At 36.3% G+C, this 27,475-nt stretch overlaps 1 protein-coding gene across 1 annotated transcript; it reads right to left on the bottom strand.

Moving 5' to 3' along the window:
- Positions 1–4,147: 4,147 nt before the first annotated feature.
- Positions 4,148–27,475, bottom strand: pecam1a (platelet and endothelial cell adhesion molecule 1a). Its single transcript, XM_051105820.1, is given in 16 exon segments — positions 4,148–4,395; positions 4,671–4,693; positions 5,290–5,361; positions 9,327–9,392; positions 9,469–9,522; positions 10,008–10,087; positions 10,192–10,330; positions 10,532–10,792; positions 15,190–15,474; positions 15,954–16,074; positions 16,076–16,224; positions 18,685–18,945; positions 19,200–19,481; positions 22,682–22,975; positions 27,208–27,231; positions 27,313–27,475. Coding segments are annotated over 16 exon segments (2,217 nt in total). The 5' UTR covers positions 27,368–27,475; the 3' UTR covers positions 4,148–4,344.

A 27,475-nucleotide genomic window follows, 5' to 3' on the forward strand; every position in this document is an offset into this window, starting at 1 on the left:
AAGTGAAAGACAACATATTCCCAGAATACATTTCACAGGGGTCAGCGTGCCAATTTTAGCATTGCAGCTAACTGCAGGACTGGAATTCTGCACGACATAGAGTCAGAGCTCATGTTATGAGCAAGTGACAGCAAGAGAGGGACACTTTATGGCAGTAAAACAGAGGTACATGACGTTCCCCCTCCCTAAAATAAGCACATGTCTGAGAGTGGTGAAAAGCTCAGCGTACACACCTCATACAGCTTCTGTAAAGCCCGGTTTCCTTCATAAAGCTCTGGGAGTTACTTTGGCACTCCTGAAGGTCTATTCATTTCTAGCCACTAAAGTGGCACCCCATTATGGGACTCCCTTGTTTCCTCTAGGGTAACCACAATGGGTTGCTATTGATGCTGACAGCCCACAATGTCATATGATTGATAGGGAGTCACGCTGATAAGCTCCTGAATGTCACGTTGGAGCCCTCAAGCAGCCTGGCACCATCCAAGGACACTGGAAGTGTCACAAGCAGTGCAATATTTAACGTGACACTCAGAGATGGCATGTAAAACAAGCTTACTTTTATCTACAGTCACAAAAAAGTGACTTAATTTTTAAAATAAGTTAAATGAAAATAAAAGTAAACCTTCCTCTGTTTAACATGTGCTGCTTGTGTAATTTGCAGATCGGAGGTTGCCTGATTGAGTTGAAAGGTCAGGTCTTAAAGGGAACCCCAGGTATTAAGACTTGCATGGCTTAATATAACGTAAATTATGTTTCTTGCTGAAATATGTAGTAGAAAACCAATGAAAGAGAAGTGAATGCTGTCATACATGCCATTTCTTATGGTATACCACAAGGTTCTATTTTAGGACCTCTGCTATTTTTGGTTTATTATAAAAGGTACCTTTAGTTTTTTATTTAAACACCACATATCAACCCATATCAACACATTTATTTTATTAATTCATTTATATTTATATATTTTTAAAAGAAAACCCTGGGTATTAAGACTTGTATGACTTAATATAATGTAAATGATGTTTCTTATTGAAATATGTAGTAGAAAACCCATAAAAGACTTATGTTATTTAAAATAATTCACACTGTTATATATATATATATATATATATATATAGTACTATGGGGAGTGCTATTATTTTGATGATGTGAAATGTTGCACTTACCTGAGCTGCTGGGACTAGCTGTTGCTATTTTTACCACAAAACAACTCAGAAAATGAAATACTGATATGATGCCACATTGTGCAGCTTTTGGTTGTAATTTTCAGTCACAGGGCATCAAGAAAAGTGATGTCAGTCTTCACTGTTTTCACAGCGATAAGAAGAGGAGAAAAGAATCGGAAGATGCCTGGGGATGAATAAAACTTCCGAAAGACCTGCGTCTTTGTTCTCTCCACTTTATGCATTTAAGGCTTTTAGTAGACAAGACGAGACAAGAAACGCTAGGTGCCATCCTGTGCAGGATGTAAACATGCCAACGCTTGTCATGATGGTGCAGCCACTTAAGGAGTTTCTTAGCGGAGATTTCACTCGTTATCTGGGGGCGTTTTGACTCCTTGTGGGGAAAAGCGATTCTACGGCATTTGGTTTGCTTATATCTATCGCCACCTGTAAACTCTTTCAGTAGCTGTGGTCATCGTATTAGTATGTTATTTTCTGTGTTGTGTTGTGTTAAAAATAGCAACATGTAGCGCCATTAGCTCACCGAGTACAACCATTTCACGTCATAATGGCGCCCCCCATAGTCCAAAATATGTATAAAACGATGTGGATTTTTAAATAACGTAAATGTTTAATGGGTTTTTGTAACGAACTCAACAGACAGCGTGGATAGATCCAAGTGCAAGCTTTACTGGAACACAACGTAGTCAAAACAGGCAGGGTCGATCTCCAAACAATCTAGGGCAGTCAATCTAAGTCAGAAGTGTGATCCAAAAACAGGCAAAAAGATCAAAATACCAGAGAGCAGTCCAAAGTATCAAATGAAACAAGGCTATGAAACTAGACAGAGACAATGAAACAAGGCAATGGAAAGGCAATGGAAAAACAACAAAACAAGGCAATGAAACAGGCAAAATGCTTGGTAGAGTCCACAACAGCAAAACAATACTTTGTGAAGGCCTGTTTGGCATAGCCCTCTTTATATGGCTGCCAAACAGGAAGTCACCATAGAGGTAACAGAGGGAGCAGTAACAGACGGTACTAGGGCAAGGGCTCCCTCTGCTAGCGTGGAGTTATAGATTTCTACTACGTTTCAGAAAGAGAGATCATTTATGTAATATTATGCCATAGAAGTCTTAATACCCGGGGTTCTCTTTTTTTTTTTAAAGTATATATATATATATATATATATATATATATATATATATATATTCGATATGTATTGACATGGTTTACAAAACTAAATTTAACTTTTATAATAAATAGCAGAGGTCCTAAAATAGAACCCGGTGGAATACCATAAGAAATGGCACATATTTCAATGACAGTATTCACTTTTCAGTCTTAGATTGTTTATAACAGTAATCAATCAGTGCTAGGAATGAAAACCTGAGTGAAATTTCTTGAAAAGATTAATAGGAAATCACCTTTAAAGTTCTTCAAATAATGTTCTTAACAATGTATATTACTAATCAAAAAGTTTTCATACATTTGCAGTAGGAATTTTACAAAATATCTTAATGGAACATGATCTTTACTTAATTTAATTTCCTAATTATTTAATCAATAATTTTGACCTATACAATGTATTTTTGGCTATTGTTACAAATATACCCCAGGGACTTAAGACTGGTTTTGTGGTCCAGGGTCACAAATGTTTGAAATGACACTTTTGCGTGGTTGATTTTGGACTATGGTTGGACAATGGTTGCACTCAGAGCTACTGGGTATATATTTACCACAAAACAACTCAGAAAATAAAATACTGATATGATGCCACAATGTGCAGCTTTTGGTTGTAATTTTCAGTCAAAGGGTAACGAGAAGCTATGTAGGTCTTCAGTACTTTCCTAGTGATAATAAGAGGAGAAAAAAATGGGAAGATGCCTGTGGACGAATAAAACTTCCTAAAGACCTGCGTCTTTGTTCTCTTCACTTTAGCCCTGATGCATTTGAGGCTTTTAGTAGACCACAGCTACTGAAAGAGCTTACAAACGGTAGAGACAAGAAATGCTAGATGCCATCCTGGCAGAATGTAAACATGCCGATGCTTGTCATGACGCCGCAGCCACTTTAGGAGTTACTCAGCTGAGATTTTACTCGATATCTGGGGGTGTTTAGATTCCTTATGGGGAAAATCGATTCTACAGCATTTGGATTGCTTATATGCATCACCACCTGTAAGCTCTTTCAGTAGCTGTGGACATTGTATCAAAATTTTCTTTTCTGAGTTGTGTTGTGGTAAAAATAGCAACAGGTAGGGCCAGTAGCTCACTGAGTGCAACCATTTCACGTCATCATGGTGCCCCCATAGCTCAAAATATGTATAAAACAATGTGGATTTTTTAAATAACATAAATCTTTCATGGGTTTTCTACTATGTTTCAGAAAGAGAGATCATTTATGTTATATTAAGCCATACAAGTCTTAATACCCAGGGTTCTCTTAAAAAAAAGTACATATAGATAAATGAATAAAATAAATATATACATTTGATATGTGTTGATATAGCTTGATATGTGGTGTCTAAATACAAAATTAAAGGTACCTTTTATAATAAAACAAAAATAGCAGAGGTCCTAAAATAGAACCCTGTGGTATACCATAAGAAATAGCACATATTTTAATGAATTTTATTCTCAGTCTCAGATTGTTTATAACAGTAAATAATCAATACTAAGAACGAAAACCTGAGTGGAATTTCTTAAAAAAGATGAATAGGAACTATATATTCTTGCAATCTAGTTAAAACAACTTTCCCTAGAGGCCAAGTCATTTTTAAACTGCTATGTAAAAAGTTAGCAGTGGCTCTTGATCCTAAACATTTAAAGGGACACTTTTTAGTGGCTGCACTTTAAAAGACTTCCTTTTTCCAGTGGTTCAGTGGCTCCCTCGTGTTCTGGAAGCAAAAATGTCTTTCCTGTTCCTCACAGTTCTTGACAAAACACACCAAAGAGGAAAAAACTAAGAAAACCATGCAGCAAAACTCAGATTTTTGCTCAGATTTTTAATCTCTAATACATAAACGTCACAACAAAATTGAACGCATGTAATAAACAATCCAAGCCACAAAGTACTGTTAATAATATCAACAAAGTAAAAGATTCAATATCAGCAAATCATGAAAGAAAAACAGCTTTTGGTGGTGCTGAAGCTGAATAAATTAGGTGAGAAGTGTTGAGACTCATGCAGGTTCTTGTTCACTGTTGTTGAGTTGTGCATATTCCAATGCCACCTGCTGAGAAAGATGCAAACAATTTTAATTACCTGGCTGTCCAAACTACTACAGTTGTTGTTGTACGGTTCTTAATTATAACACAGTTACTTTTCCTTTTTGGATTTTGTATGAGTGGAAATTTTCCTGACAGGCTTCATAATCAGACACAACGTATTGAGATTTCTTCTGTAGCACCTATTTCTTCCACTAGAGGGCCTCCCTGTGGCAAAACTATTTGTACATACCTACATGTGGACTTGTGTGTCTGTGTGTCAACATTGTGCGTCACTTACGCCCTCAGCCTGTTCCGAAACTCCTACAAAAACCAAACAAACCACAGTTAAAAAAGAGCTGCAGTAGAAAATGGATGCATATTTAATAACTTCAGCCCAACTTCCTGAACCAACTCTAATAAACTCCCAGAGGAGGACGAGTGCAGTGCCCGCCTTAGGCTTATCGTGTTAGTGCCATGCTAATGCGCCTGTGTAAGTAATCTGTTTCCCTCCAGATGCAGCTATTGTTTGGCAAAATGTGGGCATGCCAAAACCAATTTCAGTGTGACCTCTGCTATGTTTCAGCATTGTTTCACACGCATACCCCAATGATTAGCAAGAGGTCTTGCTATTAATCAACTAGGGAAAAGGGACTGTGGAGTGTTTATTTGCGCTGAGGAAACAATAGCCGAGTTTCTATGTCGGTTGGGCAGAGGAACATGAGGCTCCAGGGCCCATTGTGAAAACAGGAAGCTCTTTCCCACCCGTCCAGGAAATAGCCACATGGTGTCTCATGCGTTATGAAAACACCACACGTTCATTAACAATGTCAGTTAGGACGCGATGTAACAATGTGTCTCATGCACGACGGAAAGAGCTGTCATGCTGTAATGTGCGTGATTCAAACATCTGAGCTCACCTGGCGTGGACATCTGGACCTCTGTGTGCTGGACACTGTATTCAGGCTCTAAGCTTTTCTTCACGGGATCATCTAGAAATATGGACACATTTTTAGCATATCGACGAAAATTTCTGGAGTATATAAAGTTAAGAGAAATAAATAAGAAATGCACCGTCATGATCTTTTCTGGCTTCAGGCTGACAGTACACTGTAAAAAACACAAAACACAATTTGTTGAGTCAGCTTAAAATAATTTGTTACCCTGCTACCTTAAAGTTTTAAGTTCAGTCAACTAAAATATGTTTAGTCAACTTGAAATGTTAAGTTGTACTAATTCTTAACAGATGGGTAAGTAACCCAGCTGCCTTAAAATTTGAAGTTGATTCAACTCAAATATCTAAGTTGTCACTTAGTATAATTTAACAATTTAAGTTGAATAAACTTTTTTTGAGTTGACGGAACTTCAAATTTTAAGGCAGCCAGGTTACAAATTATTTTAAGTTGACTCAACAAATTGTTTTTTACAGTGTAGGGGGAAAAAAAAAACAAAACAATACTACATTCAAAAAATATTTAAAATCCGAAAGTTAAGATGTATGTTTTTAAATTTTTATAAAATTTACTGTTTTATATAAACTGTTTCCTCTACTGAATAAAAACTGAAAAAAGTTTTTTTTTTCTCTCACAATTCTAAGTTATAAAGTCAGAATTGCGATACAAACTCATATAAACTCGCAATTGCGAGTTATAAAGTCAGAATTGTGAGATAAAACTCTATATATTATATATTATTGTATATTATTGGGATATATATTGGGATATTTCTTATTTTATGAATGGGACATAATTTTAGAAAAGCTGTAATTAAGAACACACCACCATATACAAACCATTCAATGTTATTGAATCACTTTTTGTGCCGTACGAGAAGGGGGAAAATAAAGTGCTTGCAAGATTCGTTAGTTATTAAATGTATAAAATGTAAGCTTTTATAAACAGACCATATATATTTTTAGACCCTGCTTTACAATTTAAGTTTACAATTGTAACCATGTCAGATCATTTTGATTTGAACTTAAGAATTACATCTGCTTAATATAAATAAAAAAATAAAGTGCTTACAGGATTCTTAAAGGAAACAAAAGAATTGTAAAACAATAAAATAAACACAGATATTGGACATTCTAAGAACCTTTAATTTTGTTCTGAGAATTTTGCAAGTTTTGGGTTTTGCAAGTTTTTTAGTTTGTAATTATGCTCCACGTGGAATCGCCGAGACCGCAAAGCGAGCACCAACTCAACTGCACAAAACAGCCCCACCACGAGAGAAAGCGGCAGACAGTCGTGCGGCTACCCCACCGCGCCGGCGCAAAGGCCCTTTCACGGGACGCTGCAAGCACCGCGGCGCAGGCACCGCCTCGGCTGCATGGGGCGCTTCTGCTGCACAGACGGGTGGCGGCTGCGTGGCGGTTCCACTGCTTGCCGCGTCCTGGAGCGACGTTACCTCAAAAGCCGAAATGACGCCACACTTTACACCGAGGCAGGAGCAGGAACTATTCTTTCATCCTCCAATTAACGCTAACATCAGCTTCGTGCCCATATGCTAGTATTTCCTGTCACTGAGTTCAGACATAAAAACAAAGCAACCCTGATGAATCTTGTATGATTATTTTTTAAATATCGATAGTCCATTTTTGAGAATCGATACAGTATCGCCAAACAAAATATTGCAACACGTGTATCAATATTTTCTTACACCCTTACTCAATTCCGAGAAAAAAGTTAGAATTGTGAGATGTAGACTCAGAATTCTGAGATAAAAAGTCACAATTAACTTTTTTTTAAATTATTTTTTATTCTCTGCAACTGATAAACTTAATGTGATACATATTTGTCAGTCGTGAATCCAATAAACTTGTAAAATTCCTGTAAAAGCACTAATAAACTTAATGGCCTGGTTTCACAGACAGGGCTTAGACTAAGACATCACTGGTGTGCATGTTGAGACAAAACAAAGGCACTGATATATTTTAAGATCAGTTAGTGCAAGTTTCTTTCAGTTGAAACAGCTCAGACTTATGTTTTAGTCTGGGACTAGGCTGGGACTAGGCACTTCCAGAACAAAAATTTACAGATAATGTACTCACCCCCTTGTCATCCAAGATGTTTATGTCTTTCTTTCTTCAGTCGTAAAGGAATTATGTTTTCTGAGGAAAATATTTCTGGATTTTTCTCCATATAGTGAACTTTTATGGTGCCCAGAGTCTGAACTTCCAAAATGCAGTTTAAATGCGACTTCAAACGATCCCAAATACAGTTGTAAACGATCCCAGATGAGGAAGAAGGGTCTTATCTAGCGAAAACAATTGGTTATTTTCATAAAAATAATACAATTTATATACTTTTTAATCTCAAACGCTCATCTTGTCTTGCTCTCCCTGAAGTCTGCTTTTCTTTCTGGTTCATGACAGTTAGGGCATGTCGAAAAACTCCCATCTCATGTTCTCGCTCAACTTTAAAATCATCCTCGCTGTTTTACCTTTTTTGTTAAGGGTATTTGAGAAATCTTCTTTGCAAACATCTGGTACTTCTGCAGCGATGTAGGATGATTTTGAAATGACTTTTGAAGTTGAGGGAGAAAATACGATTGGAGTTTTTCGACTGTCTTGAGCCAGAATACACAGAGTTCAAGCAAAGCTAGTTGAGATTTAAAAGTATTTCAATTTTATTTTTTAAATGAAAATAACTGATCGTTTTGCTAGATAAGACCCTTCTTCTTCGGCTGGGATCGTTTACAACTGCATTTGGGATCGTTTGAAGCCGCATTTAAACTGTATTTTGGAAGTTCAAACTTGGGGCACCATATTAGTCCATTATATAGAGAAAAAATCCTGAAATGTTTTCCTCAAAAAACACAATTTCTTTATGACTGAAGAAAGCAAGACATGAACATTTTGGATGACAAGGGGGTGAGTACATAATTTGTAAATTTTTGTTCTGGAAGTGGATTCTCCTTTAAGCCTTGTCTGTAAAACCGGGGAATGTTTTTTTTTTTTTTTTCTTTTACTGAATATTTAATTATTTTCACAATGAACAGGTTTATACTGATGCTAAGCAATCTAAATAAATACATTTAAAAAATAATTTAAATAGATGCATGTAATTAATAATAAACTATGCCATGATTTTGGTATGATTAACAAGATTATGTTTAATCCAGTCCTGTCTAATCCAAATGGATGGAAAGTTTGGGTTATATGCAATTGAAATACATTAATTATAAATTAGGCCTAAATAATAAAACACCTAATAAACATCAATGTTTGTACCACAAATGTACTGTGTTGGGTCAACACTCGATATTCAGTTTAAAGTCTGGGTCCTGAAGCACAAACAATTGTTAGCCTGGACCACATAAGTAGCATGGGTGTATTTGTAGCAATAGCCAACAAAACATTGTATGGGTCTAAATTATCGAGTTTTCTTTTATGCCAAAAATCATTGGGGTGTTAAGTAAAGATTATGTTCCATGAAGATATTTTGTAAATTTCCTACCATAAATATATCAAAACTTAATTTTTGATTTGGAATATGCATTGCTAAGAACTTCATTTGGACAACTTTAAAGGCGATTTTCTCAATATTTAGATTTTTTTGCAATATCAGATTCCAAATGTTCTTGGCCAAATATTGTCCTATCCTAACAAACCATACATTAAAGGAAAGCTTATTTATTCAGCTTTCAGATGATGTATAAATATCAATTTCCAAAACTAACCCTTATGACTGATTTTGTGGTCCAGGGTCACAACTGTGCTTTTTTGAATTTGACATTAACAATTAAACCAGTAGCATTCTTTCTTGCATTTTTGTGAACGATTTAGAAAATTTAAACAAAGTTTACGGTGGTTGTCACAGCATTTTACACAGAACAACATCCAACGATTCAACAGAACAAATATTTAGTATCCAGCTACAACTGACAGATTTTTGACACAGTGATTTCATCTGAGGGATTCATTGACTTGAAGATCTTTGAAATTCTTGCAACTCACCTCTGCTGGGATCAACTTCCTGTGGCTGAACCAGCTTAGAGTCTTCATCAGTATGATCGTCAGAATCTAATATAACATCAAGCAGAGGGCGTCATGTGATAAACTCACATCACATTGGCATAATCCTGTTTAAAATCTGTACCTGAGCCAGATGCATGTTCACTCCAGACATTCCTGCCCATCACGCAGGGAGTTCCTGTAAGACAAAAACAAGATATCAGCGACAAACAAGATAGGAGTTCAAAATTTAGCGCCAATAAAACAACTTTCAATATCATTCAATATTCAAAATACCATTCAGTCATTTCCATAACCCTGAGGTGTCCAGTTCAATATATCCTGTCCAATACAAGATATCAGATATAGCTGATATAAATTAAGCTCAGAAATATCTTAATTTGTGTTCCGAAGATGAACAAAGGTCTTAAGGGTTTGGAACAACATGAGGGTGGGTAATTAATGACAGAAATTTTATTTATACATCAAAAATGATTTTCTGTGGAATTCATCATCATACGCAACTGGCATTTAACCAGAAGCTTTAATTTAAATGGACCAGACTTGACATTAGTGTAATTAAAGATCAAAGTAACATTTTGTAAGATTTATTGAACAAACAACAGCTTAAACAACAGCCAAATGCGCTGTATTAATGTTAATATGGACGAGGGCATTTGTTACCATTGAGAGCAGTGTTGTCTTCAATGTCGAGAGTAAGGCTTACTCTCATGGGATCACCTGATTTGGGCCTTGAAGGTTTTCTGAGAAAGAATGCATTTCCAAACAGAATGGAAAAATCTTTAGATGGCAATATAAGACATTGCAAATGATGTAGATTTGGAACAGAAATTAAGAGACATCTTACACTGATAACTCAGTTGCTTGGTTTTTTCTGCGTGGATGTGACATTTTCTTAAAAAAGACTGTCAGGACTATGACGATAGCCACCAAAAGCAAGATACAGAAGATCCCAATAAGAGCTTTCTTCCACAGGGCTAAACTGACTATAAACACACACAAAAATCAGCAGAAAGAACACTTGAACATCTTTAAAATCATCTTCTCTAGACATTTTTACTGTTAGGCCAGACTCTACACAAGTACAAACATTACATTCTCAGGATTGCCACACTATTAGCATAGAATTTTTTCAGCAGGGTTCAATGTGATTAATGCTAAGTTTGTGTTCATATTTGAAAACGTACCGTTGATTCTGATTGAAATACTCGTTTTGGTTTCAAGGGCGGAATTGGAAGCATCACAGTGGTAGTCGCCTCTCTGGTCTCGTTTGATTGCTTTGACGACATATTTTCCTTCTTTGGTGGGGAGCGGGATCATAACTCCGTTATGATACCAGGTGAAGGTGATGGGGCGAGTACCCTCTTGTACTTCGCAGTTGAGGGTGAGATCTGACCCCTCTGTGACAGTAGCCTCCTTTGTATCCATGACTGGCTTGGAAACAGGTACTGGTAGAGAGAAAAATGTGAATTCTGTCGTTATTTATGTAAGTACCAAAATACTAGCCCACAAATCTTCTGAAATCATCTTTCAGACATCATTCGAATATCATCAACTCCGTTGCAACCTCCTTATTACCAGTTTAAAAAATTCTGGTGCACTGGTGGTCCAATAAAGCTTGTAAGAACAAAATGGTCTTTGGAGTCATTGTCATGTCATGTTTTTTATCTGATTGTGAACAAGAACGAGATTTCTATTGAAAACCATTTTCACTACTGAAAAAAAAAAAAAAAAAAAATTAAAAAGTGTTTCAGAATTGCATGATAATCTCAGAAATGTGAGTTGTACTCTATAGTACAGAGTTATAGTTGTAAGTCAGATTTTAAAAAATCAGAATTGCAAGTCAGAATTGTGAGATAAAAAGTCTTTTTGCAAGACATAATTCTGACTTTTTTTCTGGAATTGCGTAATATAAATGTACAATTGTGAGTTACAAAATCAGAATTACATGGTATGAACTTACAATTGTGATTTATGAAGTCAGAATTGTGTGATATAAACTCGCAATTGATTTATAAAGTGAGAATTGCAAGATATACACTCACAATTCTCACTTTTTTTTCTCAGAATTGCAATGAATATAAAATCAGAATTGCATGATATAAACTCGCAAGTTAGTTATAAAGTCAGAACTGCTAGATATAAATGTATAGTTGTGACTTTTTTCTCAGTATTGCTTAATATAAACTTGCAGTTGTGAGTTATAAAATCAGAATTGCGTCGTATAAATGTACAATTGTTAGTTATAAAGTCAGAACTGCGAGATATAAAAGTGTAATTGTGACTTTTTTTTCTCAGAATTGCGTAATATAAATGTACAATTGTGAGTTATAAAATCAGAATTATATGGTATAAACTTACAATTGTGATTTATGAAGTCAGAATTGTTTGATATAAAGTCACAGTTGAGTTATAAAGTGAGAATTGCGAGATATACACTCACAATTCTCACTTTTTTCTCAGAATTGCATGATATAAACTCGCAATTTAGTTATAAAGTCAGAACTGCAAGATATAAATGTATAATTGTGACTTTTTTCTCAGAATTGCATAATATAAACTTACAATTGTGAGTTATAAAATTAGAATTGTGATATAAACTCACAATTGAGTTATAAAGTGAGATTTGCAAGATATACACTCACAATTCTTACTTTTTTCTCAGAACTGCATGATAAACTCACAATTGTGAGTTATAAAGTCAGAATTGTGAGATATAAACCTAGAATTGTGACTTTCTTTCTCAGAATTGTGTAATATAAACGTACAATTGTGAGTTATAAAATCAGAATTGCGTGGTATACACTTACAATTGTTAGTTATAAAGTCAGAATTGATACACTTTATTTTAAGGACCAATTCTCACTATTAACTAGTTGTTTATTAGCATGCATTTTACTGGCATATTAGCAGTTTATAAGTACTTATTAGGCACATATTAATGCCTTATTCGGCATAACCATTTTCTAGATTCCTGAATCCGACCCAATACCTAACCTTAACAATTGCCTCACTAACTATTTATAAGCAGCAAATTAGGAGTTTACTGATGCAAAAGTCGTAGTTAATACTTTCTAAAATAAAGTGTGACCAAACTCGCAATTTTGACCTTTTTCACACAATTCTGATATAACCTCACAATCACGAGTTACAAAATCCAATTTTGAGGGGATAAAAAACCTGATATGTTCTTAATAACTCACAGTTGCAAGAGATAAACTTGCAATTGTGAGAAAAAAAGTCGCAATTACCTTCTTTATTTTTTTATTCAGTGAAAAAGGGCTTCCTGTTTTAATGTTTGCTTCACTGATATTAATTCATCATTTTTAATGGTTCTCCTAAAGAGACGTTTTGTGCCATTTCATTTAGTATAAAACAAAAGGGTATTAAATAAATAAAGCTTGAGAGGCAGTGCATTACAGTGATTTTACCACAGATAAATGATGATGTTAGCAAGGATGCAAAACTGTGACCAAAATACTATAACACATGCTTTTATAAATCATTCAGCTTTTTCAACATGACGTGTCTTAGTGCATATTGGACAAGTTTACTCTGTCAGAAAAGCCATACATGGAGCTGGTTAGGCGTTAGTTCGCAAATAATGCACTATGTTTTGTGGTCATAACATAGATTTGTGCATGGAACAGCATGAAAACAAGTCTACATTAATCAATATTCTGCTGCTGTAATTAAAATTTGTGTGAAAGTTGTCTCTGACTCCCGCTCTGATCTGCACTTCACACATTCACCCACCCCCCCTGCAACTCCCCTCCCTCCCTCCCCCACCACTCAACCTGTGCTGGAGGTCTGTGTAGAGGACGTCAACCGAAGCAGAAACCTAGGAAAGCTTCTGGCCCAGACAGTGTTTCACCTGCCTGTTTAAAGGTCTGTGCTGACCAACTGGCTCCTGTCTTCACACAGATCTTTAACAGATCACCGGAGCTGTGCTTAGTTCCCAACTGCCTCAAACGTTCCACCATCATTCCAGTCCCCAAAAAGCCCAAAATCACTGGATTTAATGACTACAGACCTGTCGCTCTCACGTCTGTGGTCATGAAGGCATTCGAGAATGCTGGCCTATCTGAAAGACATCACTGGACCCTTGCTGGATTCTTTTCAGTTTGCCTACAGAGCAAACAGGTCTGTGGATGACGCAGTCAACATGGCACTGCATTACATCCTGCAACACCTTGACAGAACTGGGAATTATGCAAGGATCTTGTTTGTGGACTTCAGTTCGGCCTTCAATACCATCATGCCTGACCTTCTCTCAGACAAACTGACACAGCTCTCTGTGCCCACCTCCATCTGTCAGTGGATTACCAGCTTCTTGACAGACAGGCAGCAGCTAGTGAGGTTGGGTAAACTCACATCCAGGTCTATCACAACCAGCACTGGTGCCCCACAGGGTTGCGTTCTCTCCCCACTGCTCTTCTCTCTCTACACAAATGACTGCACTTCAAAGGACCCCTCTGTCAAGCTCCTGAAGTTTGCGGACGATACTACAGTCATCGGCCTCATCAAGGACGGAGACGAGTCTGCTTACAGACAGGAGGTTGATCAGCTGGCTGTCTGGTGCAGTCTCAACAACCTGGAGCTAAACACTCTTAAAACAGTGGAGATGATCATAGACTTCAGGAGGAACCCCCCTGCTCTCCCCCCACTCACCATCATGGACAGCACTGTGGCTACAGTAGAGTCATTCAGATTCCTGGGTACCAACATCTCTCAGGACCTGAAGTGGGACAATCACATTGACTCTATTGTGAAAAAAGCCCAGCAGAGGCTGTATTTCCTCCGCCAGCTGAGGAAGTTCAACCTGCCACAAGAGCTGCTAAAACAGTTCTACTCGGCCATCATTGAGTCTGTCCTGTGTTCCTCTATTACTGTTTGGTTTGGGTCAGCTACCAAAACAGACATTAGAAGACTACAATGGACAGTCAGGGCTGCTGAGAGGATTATTGGTATCCCTCTACCCAACCTCCATGATCTTTACACCTCCAGAGTCAGGAAAAGGGCTAAGAAAATCACTCTGGACCCCTCACACCCAGCCCACTCTCTCTTTGAACTGTTGCCCTCTGGCCGACGCTACAGAGCGCTATGCACCAAAACAGCCAGACACAAGAACAGTTTTTTCCCCCAAGCCATATCCCACCTGAACCACACTTAACACACCTCAGTACTGGTCATGTGTATTTACTTAACAAAACTTTTGTATATAGCACATATGCACATTCATAGTTCTGTCTATGGACATCTTTTTTTTCTTTCTGTATATTTTTATTACCACTGTTATTTATAATTTATTGTATATTCTTTTTTAATATTAGTGTTTATTATTACCTTAACTTTATGTATGTCTGCACTATGTTTGTATTTTTCTGTACTGGAAGCTCCTAACACCAAGACCAATTCCTTGTGTGTGAACACACTTGGCAATAAAGCTCTTTCTGATTTCTGATTCTGATTTCTGATTCTGGTATAGGTACGTTTTTGGAGTTTTGCAAAAAAAACTACAGACATAGTTTTTTCCCCCAATTAGTCTATGTTGAAAAATCTGTCATGACAAACTTAAAATGGCTTGAAAAACTTCTTCGGATAGTGAAACTTCAGCTAAATAACAGTACTTATTTCATCTGTCAGGCTTTGGTGTGCAGAAAAGGAACAAAATGAATGTGACACAAGTTTCAGTCATCAAAAAATGGTACTGGATTCAAAGGTCCATTAGTGATTAAAGCATATATCAGCATCTAAAAATGGCATCATGCACTTCCACTTCAATTAAAAAATAGCAGCGAAACAAATATGTCAGTATGAAGTTGTCAGGATGGGGTCCTCTTACCTATAACTGGTGCTGTTAAGGGCTCACTGAACATACTGTACGAGGGCCCACGGTTATAAGCCAGACATGTGAAGCTGTTGATCTCTTCAGGAGAACTGATGGAGGTTATGTCAAAAATCGCCCTACTGGCTGCTTCAGTCACTTTCTTGTAAGCCACTCTACCGTGGTTCTTCAGTAAGATGTAGGTTATTGGAAGTGTTCCATTTTCAGCCTCACATAAAACATTGAATGGCTTACCAATAATCACCTTATTCACAGCACGAAGAACTGGGATAGAAACAGGCACTGGAAAAGAGAGGAGGAAAAATGAGAAGCATGCACAAAAGAAAATGTGTTTTTGCACCATGTCTTTTAAAATGAATGTATTTGTCTCGACTATACACTCTTAAAAATGAAGGTTCCTTATTAGTATCTATGGTTCCATGAAGAACATCCAAGGAATCTTTCCATTTCACAAAAGGAAAAAGGTTCTTTAGAATATTTAAAAATAAATGGTTGATTGAAGAACTGTTCACTGAAAGTTTGCTTTGGGAACCTAACATGGTTCTTCAAATAATTCATCACTACAAAAATCCCCTAATGGAACTATTATTTTTAAGCATTGGTACCCTTGGGATTGACTGTATTGCTAGTTTATTCAACAGCTTTTTTTATTACTGTGTTATAACATAGAAATTACAAAAAAATGCTATGTTATAGCAGTCAGTTAGTAATATGGATAGTATATGCATGACAGATGCTTGACAAAAGCATAAACTTATCACCTTTAGCTTTTAAAATGAGTGGTAAGCTGATCTTGTTAACTTCTTTAACCATGGCCATACAGGTGTAATTCCCATTGGTGGCTAGGCTTGCAGTTTCTTCATATCTGGCAGCTGCTGAAATGGGTCCGATCATCTTTCAACAAAACATACTTTATGTCTGCTTTTGTGATCTTCACTGGGGACGTTACATTACTGGTGCAGTTCAGAATGAAGCGTTGTCCTTCAAAAACCTGAACTGGGCTTATGCTCAAAATTGGCTTCGAGAACAGTTCTGTAAAGTGAAGAAAATGTCAAGAAAATGTATTCTATTATCATGCACTGTTATTATAGTTACCTAAAAATTAAAAAGGAAGCCATAAAAACATTTGTTTAAACCCCTTGCAGCCTAATGTTAAACTGATTTAAATAGCTTTTTTCCATATCAATCTACACTCTAAACAGCACGATGACAAAGCAAAAAATTGATTTCTGTCAACTTTGCAAATTTATTTAAATTTTAAAAAACTGAAATAAGTACATTGCATAAGTATTCATACCCTTAAGGCAGTACTAGAAGCACCTTTTACAGCCTCAAGTCTTTTTTGGTATGAAGCGACAAGCTTTGCACATCTGCATTTGGCAATTATCTGCCATTCCTCACCTTTTCACCTCTCAAGCTCAGATGGGGGCAGACTCACATTTTCAGGTTTCTCAATAAATGTTTGATAGGGTTCAAGCCAGTAATGTATAAAGTATCTGAAAGCCATACTTAAGTAAAAGTACAGATATTTTACCAGAAAATGACTTGGGTAGAAGTTAAAGTCACTGTTTAGAATATTAATTGAGCAAAAGTCTTAAAGTATTTGATATTTATTGAACAAAAGAACAAAAAGTATTTTTTTATCTTAAATGTACTTAAGTATTGAAAGTAAAAGATAAATAGGCCTAATGTTTTGCTTTTAACATAAAACGCTGAATACTGATAATTTAAATAATTTAAGAATGTGAAATGTGAAATTAAAGTAGGTGGCAGCACGTGAGTGAGTCATTGAGATTCAACCAATTAATTCAAACGGCTGATTCATTCAGAAACAAAGCACTTGACTGTGTTAATGAGTGAATCACTGAATCATTTTATCAACCGATTCATTCAAAAAGCTGATTCATTCAATAAGTAAATACTGTCCAGAGACGCAAAACAGTGCTGTGATCTTTGTTTGATCACCTTATTCACAGCACGAAGAACTGGGAAAGAAACAGGCACTGGAAAAGAGAGGAGGAAAATGAGAAGCGTGCACAAAGGAAAACATGTTCTTGCACCATGTCATTTGAAATTAATGTATTTGTCTCGACTCTACACTCTTAAAAATGAAGGTTCCTTATTAGTATCTATGGTTCCATGAAGAACATCCAAAGGAATCTTTCCATTCCACAAAAGGAAAAAGGTTCTTTAGAATATTTAAAAATAAATGGTTGATTGAAGAACTGTTCACTGAAACTTTGGGAATTAACATGGTTCTTCAAATTAATCACTACAAAAATCCCCTTACGGAACAATTATTTTTAAGCATTGGTACTCTTGAGATTGACTATATTGCTAGTTTATTCAACAGCTTTTGTTTGGAACTATTTTCATTGGAAAAATTAAGCAAAACCAAGCAATATTATGTCTAAAATGTAAGACTTGACTTGAGTGGAAAACAAATCATCTGCGGTTGTGCAAAGGTGTTTTTAGGAGTCTAGCTTGCAAGTGCCAGGCCACTGACTTGTCAAACCTGCTTTCCTGCTGTCCATGTTCTTTTGGCTTCTGATTATTTTGTAGTAAGTAACAAATATGTTTCAGGAAAATGTATCAGAGTACAAGTATACATTTTAAGTAGCAAATGTAGTGGAGTAAAAGTAAAAGTTGGCTAAATATAAAAACTCAATTAAAGTACAGATACTCAGAAAAAAATATTTAAGTACTATAACAAAGTATTATTACTTAGTTACATTACACCACTGGTTCAAGCCGTGGCTGGGCCACTCAGTGACAGTCACATAGTTGTCAATAAGCCACTTTTGCTCCATATAATCTAGAGCTCAGCTAGAGTGACCATTAGCTTCTTGGTCATCAGTCTAACCAAGACCTTTCTCCATTGATTGCTCAGTTTGGCCAGGAGACCAACTGTAGGAAGAGTCTTAGTTGTTCCAAACTTCTTCCATTAAGGATAATGGAGCCTACATGCTTCTGTGAACCTACAATGCAGCAGATTTTTTTCTGAACTCTTCCCCAGAGATGTGTGACCTCAGGGCTTATTTTTTGCAATTTTCCTGTCTACCCATTCAGCTCTACAGGTTAACTTCAGAATTTGCAACATCTACAGGGCTTATTTTTTGCTCTAATATAATTTTTCGCTATTAGACCTATTATTGAAAGGTGTGTGTCTTTCCAAATCATACCCATTCAATTAAATCTGCCGTAGGTTATCTCCACTCAGAATGTAGCAACATCTACAAGCAACAGAATTTGCTCCAAGCTAAATTTGAAGTGTCCCAGAATGGCATGAATACTTATGCAATGGGATCATTTCAGTTTTTTTTCTAATAAATTTGTAAAGCTGTTACAAACATGTTTTTTTTCTTTGTCATTATGGTGTATGGAGTGTAGATTTATATGGAATATAATATTTTTTACATATTAAAAAATAATAAAAAACACAAAATTGCTAAAGGTTTTACCAAAATGCCATTATTAAAATAAAAAAGTTACCTGCAACATTTAGCTGATATACTGCCCTCTTTTGCATGTTGCCTTTCTCTGCCTTACACACATACTCCCCTGAATCCTCAGCTCTCACTACGAGGCTTTGTGTGAAAGTTACATGTGATTTATAAAGAAGAGTGCTGCCTTTGGTGAGGTACAACTCAAGATCTGAGGAATATGGCACATTACATGTGATCTGCACCCTGTCACCCTCAACAACATTTGCATTGGTGGAGATGCTTATTTGTGGGGTGATCTCATAATTTTCTGTAAAAAAGAAAGTCCATCTCACTGTTAATGCAAAATATCATCAGCTGTGTATAAATATGCTCTATAAAGACCTTATGAAATGGCTTAATTAGCTGTTTTTCCACATGTGTTGCTGTGTTTTTGACATATCATATTTTCTCTAGGGAACATTTTGTTGGAAAACGATTCCACTGACAATCACCCAAAGTGAACACAAATGATGTTCTTTAAATGTTATTAGCAGGTTTCAAGTAACATGAATATGCTTTTACCTTGTACAAAAACTTTGACTATGTTGCTTTTGTTAGAGACTCCAGCACTGGGATGCATGATAACCATGTAGGTGCAGTGCAGGTAGATGTCTGTGAGCTTTTGCATTGTCAGAGTAGTCGTCACAGAGTTGGTGCTATGAACGACTCTCTTGACCTCCTGCTTGTCCTCGTAGAAAAGGAACATCAGACTGCCTGTTTCCCCTGGTGCACTGCATGTGGCAATAATGTTTTCCCCTTCAGACACGATGTCAGACTTCACCTTCAGCAAAGGGACTTGAAGGCCTATATGGGTTTAGAGACTTTTTAAACCACTGACTATAATCAGACAGCAATCACACAATGTAGGTGTAATACAAAAATATATAAAAATAGTCACATTTTCCAACACACACAGTTACCCCCTAAACACATATGTCGGGTCTTTAGTGACATCACCTTTATTTCTCAAGGCACCGACTTCTGATAAAAAAAAAAAATGATGTAATGCATCACAAGCAAAAGAACAAAAACAAAAACAAAAGATTACTCAAATACCATCACCAAATCTTGCAACCTGATCTCATGACAAAAACATACCTGTGGGAACTTTTTTCGCAAGACGCAAATATGTACCGCCATGTGTACGTCTCATGACATACTCGATGTGAAATGTCCACTGAGCTGGTGCTAAAAGAGTGTTTGTTTTGTCGTTAGTTTTGTACAGTCGGCACCCGACAGTAAGAACAAAAGCGAATGTGATGTAAAAACACAATCGCAAGCATGCCATTTTAGTTTGGATTTCAATCTTTCAGCTCTTTCATCGCAAGTCATGTTTTTCACAAGATTCGTACCCGAGGATTCCACATTCTAAGTCCAACTCCGTGCTGAGCTACTGAGCAAGCTTGTTACGCCTGGAAAGCGAAACATATGGAGATCATAACTGTGTACGAAAACAGTTATTAGTGCTCTCCATCTTACCACCTCTAGCGTTCATTTTACCAAAACCACAGTGTGTTGGAAAGAACTGGAGGTCAAAAAGTGAAGGGTTGCAAAAAGTTTTTGATAGACCTGGTATTGCGTGACTCCTAGTTGAGGGTTCCAAGATGTCTTTCATTTCCTGAAGCAAATTAAAAATAACATGACTTGGCAAATGATATGTTCGGATAATGTGTTCTTCTGGCATTCCAAATAAATTACAGTATTGACCAGAATATGACAATGTTTTTTTTCTTGGAAATGCATCTGAAAAAAGTGGACATCTTATGTTCAGTATCAAAACTTTGACGTCAATAAGACACCCACAACAATAGGTGGCTCCAAATACATGTAAAACGAGTGGTCCAAGAAATACGTAATGTAATGTGTGTTGTAATGTTCGAATCGCGATTCGAAACTAAAGAAAAAGAAAAGCTTACGGCGGCATGAGTCGTGACTATCATATAGCCTGATGGGACCAAACCTCCTCTGTAAGTGATTTTAAAACGTAAGACAGTATCCAGGACATATTTGAAGACTACAGTAAGATTTCACTTCTACAGTTAATGAAATTTTGGTAGCCTATGAGATGGATAACCTAATTGTTATATAGTTCAATGGACTTCTACCTGTTATTTTTATGGTATTTCAAAAAAGTGTATATTTTTAAATGTGATTGTTGGTATATTTTACCAGTATTTACCTTTTTTTTTTAAAACAAAAATTAAAATAGGAAAAATATGCAATATGAATGTTTTTTTTTTCCTTAATAAAGCACAAGATTTGGTTTTCAAAAAGCCTTTTTCCAAAAGGTGCAACTTGAAATAGGGGGGTCTTACAATCAGGGTCGTCTTATATTCGGGTCAATACGGTAATACGTGTGGGAAAAACAGATGCATATTCAATAAGGTCAGGTGCAAAAGTAAATGTGTCCACACCTTTTCAGTGCTAATTTTCAGCATCTTTAGTAAAACCTGACAGCACTATTATAACGCCAAAAGGCGTTTTGCGCTGACACAAGCTGTTAGTAAAACTGGCCCCTAGTGTTCATTTATGTTGGAAACTGCAGTGATATTTACTTATTGGGACGTATTCCGTGTCTTGCGACAAAGTTCCCACAGGTTTTCGTCATGAGATCAGGTAGAAATCTTCGATTTGCTCAGCGATTTACTGCAGAGCAAGTTCATAATTAAATAGCATCATTTAATGGTGAATCTGATGACAAAGCTGTTGGCAAACAAAATACTGATTTCGAAGGTGATGAAAATGAAAATGTTTAAAGATTAGTGTATCAAAAGGTTCAAATCCCCAATCTGAGCCAGATACTGAAAGCTGCTCAAAACACCCAAGGAAATATGCCTTATTTTATCACTGTGTAATTGTTTTTAAAATATCAGAACAGTTTTATATTATTAGGGTAATTTAAAGATTTATCTGTGTTTATATATATATATACACAGTTTATATATATACAATCCATATATAGTGGATAACAACAGTTGGTCAGTAATGCTTTTAATGGCATAGCTCATGCAAAAATGAAAATTTGCTGTTAATTTACTCACCCTCAGGCCATCCAAACTGTAGATGATTTTTTTTCTTTTTTAATGCTGAAAGTGTGGTACTTGGTGATTCATAAAATGCAAGTCAGTGGATACTTTTATTTAGAATTACAAAAGTGAGGCAAGGCCAAATGAATACTTGTGGCTCCTGACGATTTATTGAGGTCTTAGGAAAATTGGTTTGTGCAAGAAACTAAACATTATTTACAACATTATTACCTGGAATACATAGCTTCAAATCTGATTCTTTCAATAAACTGGTTCTTTCAGACAGTTTTTAGTTTCAATGAACTGGTTCAAATAACTGATTGACCAGTTCATTTACATAATCACTTTTGTTTTGTATAAAGCATATGCTTCAAACCCAAATGTTGTCTTTGCTTACATAATTAAGTAATAATGACTAAACATTAATTAAAATTTCACGTTTTGGGTCCATAACTCAAAAACCTAAGCTAGTGTAACTTGTTTCACTGTGGTCATTGTTTATTGTGATTGGCTGTGTAAGCAGTTCTGCCTGGCAACTACAGAACTAATGCACTGATTGGTAGAAATTCAACCCATGCTCATAAAAATATGTGCATCTATAGACATTTCTGCAACACCATAATTATGTGTTTTAAGTGAAATGTCCAAAATCGGGGCACCATATCAGTCCATTATATGGAGAAAATTCTGAAATGTTTCCCTCATAATTTCCCTCATAACATAATTTCTTTACGGCTGAAGAAAGAAAGACATGAACATCTTGGATGACAAGGGGGTGAGTACATTATCTGTCAATTCTTGTTCTGGAAGCGGACTTCTTCTTTAATTTTGTGTTACCTGATCAAAGTGATGGTAGCTACTGACTGGAAGTAAATAGATCACCTACATTTTGGATGGTCTGGTGAATAAATTAACAGTAATTTTTATTTTCACTCACTTTAAGGCAGGGCTTAGAGGATGTTTAGTTATGTTACTAACCTGTGACTGTTAATGACACACTGTTGCTTGTCTTCTGCTTGTTACGGATGTGGACTCTGCACTGGTAGCGACCAGAGTTGGACACCCTGGCTGGAGATAAAGTACGCTCCAATACTGAGTCAGTAATATTTTTGGAGATGATCACCTGATCTTCCTGCAGGAGGCTGAAGGAGTATGTCAGTGACTGACGGAGGCTCTGACTGACACTGGCCTCACAACGCAAGGTCACATTAGTGCCGGTCTCCACATTATTAGCAGGAAGCACAGTCAGTTTCACATGATCAATGGTCATGGCTGCTCAGAAACACCCAGAAATAACAAACACACACATAAAAGAAAATATAGTGGGGTCACTGGGGTTGTGTTCAAGAAATTCCACGTCATAAATAAAATTCTAAAATGAAAACATTATTAGAAGCAACAGATTATCAAGAGATCATGAAACACATACTGTGTACATCTTTAGTCAAAATAGCAGAACAAAAATGACAGAGAAGACACAGTGTATTGTTTGCTTACCTGAATTGTTTATAAATAACTACTGTATATAGCAGTGGGCATACAGTTAAACCAAAAATTATTCAGACACCAGATATAATTTTACTAGTGGGTGCAGGCCACTATAGTTCATTTATGTAAGTAAGGATAGCAAAATAAAGTAAACTGTGATATATTATACCAAAACATTTCTCATACCATGGGCTACCAGTAAAATTGATATAAATTTGGGACCAAAAATTATTTAGACAGTTTAACCTGACCATATTTTGCTTAAGTGTTTTTTTCTTTAATTGCTTAATGCAACTTTTTAAAAATAAAATAAAATAACATAAAAAAAAAAAAAACAAAAAAAAAACTATCAAATCACTGGTGGCTGCCAAACAAAAATCGTAAAACTGAAGTAAAAATCAATAATTTTACAGGCATTTTACAAAATTTTACAGATTTTACTTTAATTTCATGGCTTTTGTTTGTCATCCACTGCTGCCAGTGATTTGACTGTTTTTTTATGATTTCTTATTACAGTTTAATAAATCATTTGTAATATAATTTAAAGACTTATAGAAATATTTGTCAAGCATTATTGTGTTTTTGAAATATGTTTTCTTAATAAAGAAATACTTCACATTTTTTATGATTATTCGAACGTTTTTACATATTTAATTAGAAGATTCATCATCATTGTGGTGTTACAAAATAGACGTCTCTTTAAATGTAATCAGAAAAAATCGTTTGGAAAGAATATACACATTAATTGCAATTTCAAAAACACTTGGTGGCTCTGAAATAACTTACAATTATTGTTAAATCTGCTGTGAATTTTGCACATCAACTGACTGTCTTAACTTGCTTTAGTACTGACCTGAATAAGATATTTCACATAAAAGATCTTTACATATAGTCCACAAGAGAAAATAATAGTTGATTTCTAATAGTGTTGTTGTTACCTGAATGATTAAACTGCCTGCTGTTCTTCAGAAAAAATCCAGGTTCCACAAATTCTTTGGTTTTTCAGCATTTGTGTATCTTTGAACTCTTTCCAACAATAACTGTATGATTTTGAGATCCATCTTTTCACACTGAGGACAACTGAGGGACAAAATGCATTAAGAGCTGGGGGGTAAACGGGTAAATTTAACTTATTTTGTAAGTATGTAAGTATCTTCTGTAGCTTTTAAAGATCAGTACTAAATTTTGAAAAAATATGATATTTAGGTAAAAAAAAGAAAAATGTACATATCTTCATTCTGTTCAAAAGTTTTCACCCCGCCAGCTCTTAATGCATTGTGTTTCCTTCTGTAACAGTTGCATATGAGTCCCTCAGTTGTCCTCAGTGTGAAAAGATGGATCTCAAAATCATACAGTCATTGTTGGAAAGGGTTCAAATACACAAAAATGAAGGATTTTCTTGAAGAACAGCAGGCAGTTTAACTGTTCGGGATAAACAAGCGACTCATGAACAACTATCACTAAACAAAAAACACAGGTGTGGACCATTCAGGTAACACCACAGTGTTAAGAATCAAATTTTTGAGCAGGGTCTTTTTTTTTTTTTTTATAAATTCAACTATTATTTTCTCTTGTGGACTATATGTAAACATCTTTAATGTGAAATATCTTATTCAGGTCAGTACTAAATAAAAAAATATAACGTATTTTGTATGATCCCTATAATTTTGGCAAAATAATTTTGCAGATTCTGCAAGATGTACAGGTGCATCTCAATAAATTATAATGTTGTGTATTAAATATATTTAATGCACACAGACTGAAGTAGTTTAAGTCTTTGTTTCTTTTAATTGTGATGATTTTGGCTCATATCATATCTCAACAAATTAGAATATGGTCTCTCAGTTTGGTTCACTAGGCTACACAATCATGAGGAAGACTGCTGATCTGACAGTTGTCCAGAAGACAATCATTGACACCCTTCACAAGGAGGGTAAGCCACAAACATTCATTGCCAAAGAAGCTGGCTGTTCACAGAGTGCTGTATCCAAGCATGTTAACAGAAAGTTAAGTGGAAGGAAAAAGATGCTCAACCAACCGAGAGAACCGCAGCCTTGAGAGGCTTGTCAAGCAAAATCGATTCAAGAATTTGGGTGAACTTCACAAGGAGTGGACTGAGGCTGGGGTCAAGGCATCAAGAGCCACCACACACAGACGTGTCAAGGAATTTGGCTACAGTTGTTGTATTCCTCTTGTTAAGCCACTCCTGAACCACAGACAATATCAGAGGCGTCTTACCTGGGCTAAGGAGAAGAAATGGGCTGTTGTCCAGTGGTCCAAATTCCTCTTTTCAGATGAGAGCAAGTTTTGTATTTCATTTGGAAACCAAGGTCCTAGAGTCTGGAGGAAGGGTGGAGAAGCTCATAGCCCAAGTTGCTTGAAGTCCAGTGTTAAGTTTCCACAGTCTGTGATGATTTGGGGTGCAATGTCATCTGCTGGTGTTGGTCCACTGGGTTTTTTGAAAACCAAAGTCACTGCACCCGTTTACCAATACATGTTAGAGCATTTCATGCTTCCTTCTGCTGACCAGCTTTTTAAAGATGCTGATTTCATTTTCCAGCAGGATTTAGCACCCGCCCACACTGCCAAAGGTACCAAAAGTTGGTTAAATGACCATGGTGTTGGTGTGCTTGACTGGCCAGCAAACTCACCAGACCTGAACCCCATAGAGAATCTATGGGGTATTGTCAAGAGGAAAATGAGAAACAGGAGACCAAAAAAATGCAGATGAGCAGAAGGCCACTGTCAAAGAAACCTGGGCTTCCATACCACCTCAGCAGTGCCACAGACTGATCACCTCCATGCCACGCCAAATTGAGGCAGTAATTAAAGCAAAAGGAGCCCCTACCAAGTATTGAGTACATATACAGTAAATGAACATACTTTCCAGAAGGCCAACAATTCACTAAAAATGTTTTTTTTATTGGTCTTATGAAGTATTCTAATTTGTTGAGAATTGGTGGGTTTTTGTTAAATATGAGCCAAAATCATCACAATTAAAAGAACCAAAGACTTAAACTACTTCAGTCTGTGTGCATTAAATTTATTTAATACACAAGTTTCACAATTTGAGTTGAATTACAGAAATAAATGAACTTTTCCACAACATTCTAATTTATTGAGATGCACCTGTATGTAAACTTTTGACCTCAACTGTATTATATTTTTAAAATTAATGTATAAAATCAAGTGCTTTAGTATGTCAATACATCAAAATAACTGTATTTCTTTAAAGCATGAGAAAAGATTATTAGAACATAAACCAGTGCCAGAAACCAGAACATAAACAAGAATTTACATAATTCTTTATGTAAATCTTTTAATTTGACATTATTGCAAAGTGCAGTTCTACTCTTAGTACACATAAGCGACCTTTTATGTTCTAATGATATACTATCTCCAAGTCCAATTTTAAAGAATTTTAATCTTATCTGTGTGTTTACTTTGAGCAGAACACACAGGAAGGAAATCACATAAACAAACAGCAAGCATTTCTCCCTCAGGCGCGCAGAGCCTCTGATTTCTGCCGTACGGCTCTCAAACTGGCCAACAAACTCAGTTCACTGCTACACGTCACTTCAGTAAAAATGGAAAAACAAAGATAATCCGAACCCAAACTTAACTCCGGTAGGATGATTAGAAAATCTCAGTGTTTGTTGCTTGGAGTCTGCCTCACTGATCATGTTTGATCCTCCAATTAGACGCAGACTAAACATCCTGATATTAGCAGAAGCACAACTTCCCGTGAGGGGCTAAACAGTACGTGGCAAAGCATCTGTCAAGGATCAAAGCATCCAAGCAAATCACTGACTAAAAATACATGCAAAAAGTCTCAGAAAAGCACAGAACTGACATAAAATTTCACTGCTCCCTTTTCCCAACTATATAAATCAAGCGGTCAGGTTAGTCTGAGGTAAAAATAACCTGGTGTCCCGAAACTGTCGTGACCAAAGCGGTTTCTCTCCTATGCAAATACAAAGTACAAACAGAAGCTAGAAACTGAATCGAGGACTTACCTGCTTGTGTGTCGGCCACTTGCCCTGCAGGTGAGAGCAAAAGAGAAAGAGGTGAGACAAAAAGAAGACGAAAAGGTGTCAATCACCTGTGTGAAGTATCCTTACACAGTGCGCTCAGGCTGATGTGGAGCAGGCCGAGCCAGAGAAGACACATGCTCATCCTTACAGGTGAGTGTTCATGAACGTGACGGACGCACACGCGGGCACTGGAGGATGAAAAGAAGGGCAGAATGGGTTGCACTTATCCCATGGAACCGCCTTTCTTTGT

Source organism: Labeo rohita, chromosome 3 (genome assembly GCF_022985175.1).
Source record: "Labeo rohita strain BAU-BD-2019 chromosome 3, IGBB_LRoh.1.0, whole genome shotgun sequence".
NCBI classification, from domain to species: domain Eukaryota; kingdom Metazoa; phylum Chordata; class Actinopteri; order Cypriniformes; family Cyprinidae; genus Labeo; species Labeo rohita.